Here is a 5,329-nt window from a genome sequence, read left to right as displayed (position 1 = left end):
TTGCATTTGGAAGGCAGAGAGAGAGATCTTCCATCTACTGGTTCAGTCCTCAAATGCCTGCAACCATCAGGGCTGGGCCAGGCTAAAGCCAGGAGCCCAGAACTAGTGCACGTTTCCACACAGGTGGTAGAGTCCCAAATAATTGAACCTCACGTGCTACCTCGGAGGGTCTGCATTATGCTGTGTCTCTCTCTTCATGTTTCTCTTCGCCTACCCTCCTCAATTTTCATGAAAAGCTCACCATCTTAATTCTGTTTTCATACTCCTTGCATGAAATGGCTGCTTGCATGCTCAGCATTTACTCAAGTCCCCACTGTAGCTACATTTCTATTAAAATGTCCGTGTGTCTTTTTCTTTAGGGTACATGCGTTGTATTTGTAAACAAAGAACATCCCCTCACAAAGTGCATGGTTTTGTGCAGACGTGGAACAAGAGGACTGGACCTAGTATGTTGAAAGAACCCATCACAGAAACAGTGGAAAGGGAAAAGGATATTCAACTGATTTTCATGTTTCAAGGTGGAAAACCTATAGATAAGAGGTTTTTCCCTAGACATTAATATTCTAGAATGTTTTAGACATTATGGAGAAAGACAAAATGGCCTGTGTCTGACCTTCTGGAAAAAAACCTGTGTCTTGGCAAACTCTCTCGCACACATACTGAACGGTTGCAGATCTTGCTGGACATCATTCGTCAGAACAAACATCAGTGGCCCATTAAATCAGAAAGTTATTGGGGTGTCATGGAGAGCATGAATGGGTACACAGAGCCTGACAAAACTCCATCTTCCAATGTATGTCGTGTGCCAAGTGCTGAGACCTTCACTACAGAAGAAGGAAGTGGAACAACGTTCCCCCAGCAGTTGCTGGGCAAATCGCCAATGCTTGCCAAACAAGGGTTACCAGAAAAGAAAGATAGGAAGAGAAAACCAACACTGTCGTCCAGTCTAGATACGGATGAAGGCTTCCTGGAAGAAAATGAGAGTGTGCCAAGCAAGAAATTCAAGAAAGATTCCTTGAAAGATCTAGCAAAGGATGGAAGTTCGAAACATGGACCTTCCCTCAGGACCGCCTCTCCTGGAAATTCTCCCCTGGATGAGACTGTTCTTTCTCCTCAGAGTGTGTCTGACAAAAGTCTGCTATTGCCATCGGTACCAGAACGTGCCCAGGACGACCCACAACACGATCAAGACCAATTGTGCCTTGACTCTCACCCAGAGCAACTGCAGCAGGGCTTCCCCAATTTGGGAAACACCTGTTACATGAACTCAATTTTACAGTCACTCTATGCAATTCCATCATTTGCTGATGGCTTACTAGGACAAGGTATTCCATGGGAGAACATTCCTTCTGACGTGCTTATTATGCCTTTAAGTATGTTGCTTGCTTTGAAAGATATTTGTAATCTAGAGACTAGCCAAGACCTACTCAGAGATATTAAAAATGCTATCTCAGCTGTTGCAGAAATATTCTCGGGCAACATGCAGAACGATGCTCATGAATTCTTATGTCAGTGTTTAGACCAGCTGAAAGGCGATTTTGAAAAAGTAAACACCATTTGGAAAACGAGGAGGGAGGCTGGAGATGAAAATTCACCTCCAGAGTTGTTTGCTGGTGATGCTGCCACCAAAGTGTTTGTTTGTCCAGTTGCTTCCAATTTTGAATTTGAATTGCAGGACTACGTGATTTGCAAAGCCTGTGGTCAAGTTGTTGTCGTGATAGAGCCTGGTAATTGTATCTCCATCAACCTACACCCAAAACCAAAAGCATCCCCTTTGTCCCTTCAAAATTGTTTTGATCTTTTCTTTACAACAGAAGAATGTGAGCGCCTCTGTGAAATGTGTAACCACAAGAAGGCTGTGGTGATGCATAAATTTGGCAGGCTACCCAGAGTCTTCATTGTTCATCTGAAACGCTACAGTTTGAGTGACACTTACGTGCTAATGAAGGATGACCAACAAGTTCTTATTCCCAAATATTTGAGTTTATCCTCTAATTGCAATGAAGACACCAGACCACCACTTCCCTTGGATAGTAATGCACCTGTGTTGGACCCCGAAGTACTGAACCTCACCCAAGAGGTTAATTCTGAGAGAGTCAGCCCATGCACATCATCTGTGAAGCTGACCTGGCAATCCAGTGACTCTTCAGTTCTGCATGTTGCACCAGACGAAGATGCTGAACAAAACACACCTCAGAGAATTTGGCAAGCCAGGCCAAAGGAGCAGCAGCAGAGTGACCTAGCAAGTGGCTCAAATCTGGAGTCCAAACTGGGCAACGCAAGAGATAGGGAAGTCAGAGAAATGGAGATGCTGGCAGCTGCCTCAGTGATGGATCAGGGAGACATCTCTCTTCTTATGATCTGTGAAGATGAAAGTAATCCTATAAACAACCCAGACAGAGGACTTGAAGAAGTTTGTTGTCAAGAGGAGCCTGAAAATCCAGAACCCAAGGACGATGAGAAAACCAGTACATTGGTAGAGTTAGATTTTGATCATGTTAGTGAGTCTTCAAAAGATCTTTGTGACTACGAAAAACATAAGATTTCAGAAGGATTGAGTGGCATGGTTGAGCAGCTGCACGAATCTGTTACCAAAGACATCGTGGGCACCATAGCTAAGGTCAAGGAACCAAAAGGAAGCATGCAAATGGGAGATGCTCTTCATTCTTACCGACTGATCAGCGTCATCAGCCACATAGGGAACTCCCCGTGTGCAGGCCATTACATCAGCGACGTGTATGACTTTCAGAAGCAGGCCTGGTTCACGTATAGTGATCTGAGGGTGGCAGAAATCCCAGAGGCCATGGTGCAGGAGGCAAGGCTTCACAGTGGGTACATCTTTTTTTACATGCACAATGACATTTTTGAGGCACTTGTGAGCAAGGCAGAGAAGTCCCAGCTAACCAGCCAACAGGAAGAGGTGTTCCTTCCAGGAGAATAAGAGGGCTCCTGAAGACACAAGGAGCTCAGGACAAAGATCAAGGGCTGGTCTTGTGGTGCGAATGCCAGGCTGGTGGAGTGGCATAGCTGCTTCAGCCACCCCTTGGGAAGCACGTAGCCTGTCCTGGAGTGCCAGTTTGAGGTCCAATACCTCTGCTTCTGATCCAGCATTCTTACTAATGTGCGCGGGAAAGCAACAGAAGACGGCCTGCGTCCTTGAGCCTCTGCCACACACGTGGGAGACCACAGTGGAGTTCCTGGCTCCTGGCTTCAGCATGGCCCAGCCCTGGCTGTTGGGGCCATTTGGGGAGTGAGCCAGTGGATGAAAGATCGCTCTCATTCTCTCTGTTGTGCCTTTTACAGCAATAAATCGTCTTATATAAAATAAGATGGAAGATCCACAAGACTCATACATAACTCAGGCTAGGTTGCATGATTCTCTCCTACAAGATTAAAATGGCACTTGTCATGTTCTAATGCAGTCGTTTTCCAAGTGTTGCTGTGCAATCAATGTCACAGCAGCAAAGAGGATCTGATCAGAAATGACAATTTTGAGACCTCTCCAATCCAACTGACTCAGAAACTGCAAATGCGGACCAGAAATCTGATGGACATTATGATGCCCATGAACTTTTGAGAAGCACAATCATAGTGTGTAGAGTACCTAGGTTTTATTTTGCTGAATCTGCTGCTGGGGTGTGTGTGTGTGTGTCTGTGTGTGTGTGTGTCTGTGTGTGTGTATTTATTTAAAGGATTTTAATTATAATTTTAAGCTTCTTGAACTCACGTATGTCTGTTTTGTAAGCTTATTGAAATAAATACCCAAACAATGCAAGTACCATTAACTGGCTTCCACGTGTGTTTGTAACTCCTCACTGGAACAATTTGCTACCTAGCAAGCAACTGTATTTCCATATCCTCCCAGGAGCTGCAAGGTAGAACTTCAGGCTTACATGAGCAATGCAGTTAATGATATGATGAGGACAGGCACTGTGGCTCAGTGGGTTAAGACACTGCTTGGGGTGTTTGCATCCCCTCTTGGAGTTCCCGGGATTGAATGCCACCTCTGCTTCTGAGTCAGCTTCCTGCTAATACACATTCTGGGAGACAGTAGATACTGGCTGCAGGACTTGGGTTCCTGCCACCCACGTAAGAGAACTGGATGGATGTCCTGCCTCCTGGCTTCAGCCTGGCCCAGCCTCAGCAGCAGTAGGCATCTGGGGAGTGAATCAATAGAAAGAGGATCAATCCATCTCTCTCCCTCCTTCCCTCCCTCCTCTCTTCCTTCCTCTAGTCCCTCGCACACATCACTTTACCTTTGGAATAAATGAATTAAAACTGCAAAAGTGGTTTTATAATTAAACACTATGTAAAATGGGGCCGGTGTTGTGGTACAGTAGGTTAAGCCACTGCCTGCAATGCTAGCATCCCATATACCTAGCTAGAGTTCTATCTGCGCCACTCCCAATCCAGCTCCCTGCAGATGTGCCTGGAAAAGCAGAAGATGCCCCAAGTGCTTAGGTCCCTGCTGCACATGTGGGAAACCTGGGTGGAATTCCAGGCTCCTGACTTCAGCTCGGCCTAACCCCAACTCTTGTGGCCATTTGGGGAGTGAATCAGCAGAAAGAAGATCTTTCTGTCTTCCTCTGTCTCTCTGCCCCTGCACCCACCTGGAAGACTCAGATGAAGCTCCAGGCTTCAAACTGGCCCAGCTCCAGCCATTGTGGCCATTGGGGAATTAATCAGGAAGTGGAAGACCTCTCTCTGTCTCTTTCTCTCTCTCTCTGGACCCCTGTCTTTCAAATAACCTTTAAAAAAAAAGGAAGGGATGGAGGGAAAGAGGGAGGAAAGAAGAAGGAAATAGTGATGAGCAATCATTTTCTCTTGGTCACACTTCAGTTGGGTTCTTTGCGAACTCACTCATGTTTGGAACAGTACTTCTCAATGTTGGCATGGTTGATTGGTTAGTTTGTACTTTGGTGTAGTGGGCTGTCCTACTTAGTAAGATTTCTGACCTCAATCCACTAGATATCAGTATAATCTAGTCATGCCATCAAACCCTGTTGAACATCTACCAGGGCTGCAATCACCCTGATTGATGGTTTCTTCCCCCATCACAGTACCCCACATATCATTTGGAGTGATTGAGCAGTACTTTTTAAAAGAAGTATTCAAGGTGGGGCGGAGCCAAGATGGCGGAATAGTGAGGGTGCACACCTATAGTCCGGGAAAATTTAGTTGAATAAAAGGGGAGTTATGGTAGCCGCAGAAAAAAGAACTAGGAAAATATTGCAGGGGAAACCCTTCTGGATGGAGTGGCCATGAATCGGAGGACCTACTGGGAGAACAAGGTCGCCCACTGCGCAGAAGCCAAGTCGCGGGACCCAGC

At 45.9% G+C, this 5,329-nt stretch overlaps 1 protein-coding gene across 1 annotated transcript; it reads left to right on the top strand.

The window, feature by feature from the left end:
• The first annotated feature begins 742 nt into the window (after positions 1 to 742).
• Positions 743 to 2,941, top strand: LOC138846740 (ubiquitin carboxyl-terminal hydrolase 29-like). The gene has a single exon (XM_070063323.1). It carries the CDS (start codon positions 743 to 745, stop codon positions 2,939 to 2,941), a length of 2,199 nt encoding a protein of 732 aa, XP_069919424.1.
• The last annotated feature ends 2,388 nt before the right edge of the window (positions 2,942 to 5,329 follow it).

Source organism: Oryctolagus cuniculus, chromosome 18 (assembly GCF_964237555.1).
Source record: "Oryctolagus cuniculus chromosome 18, mOryCun1.1, whole genome shotgun sequence".
NCBI lineage: Eukaryota > Metazoa > Chordata > Mammalia > Lagomorpha > Leporidae > Oryctolagus > Oryctolagus cuniculus.
The sequence above is the reverse complement of the archived record's forward strand: the minus strand, read 5'-3'. Positions and strand labels throughout refer to the sequence as shown.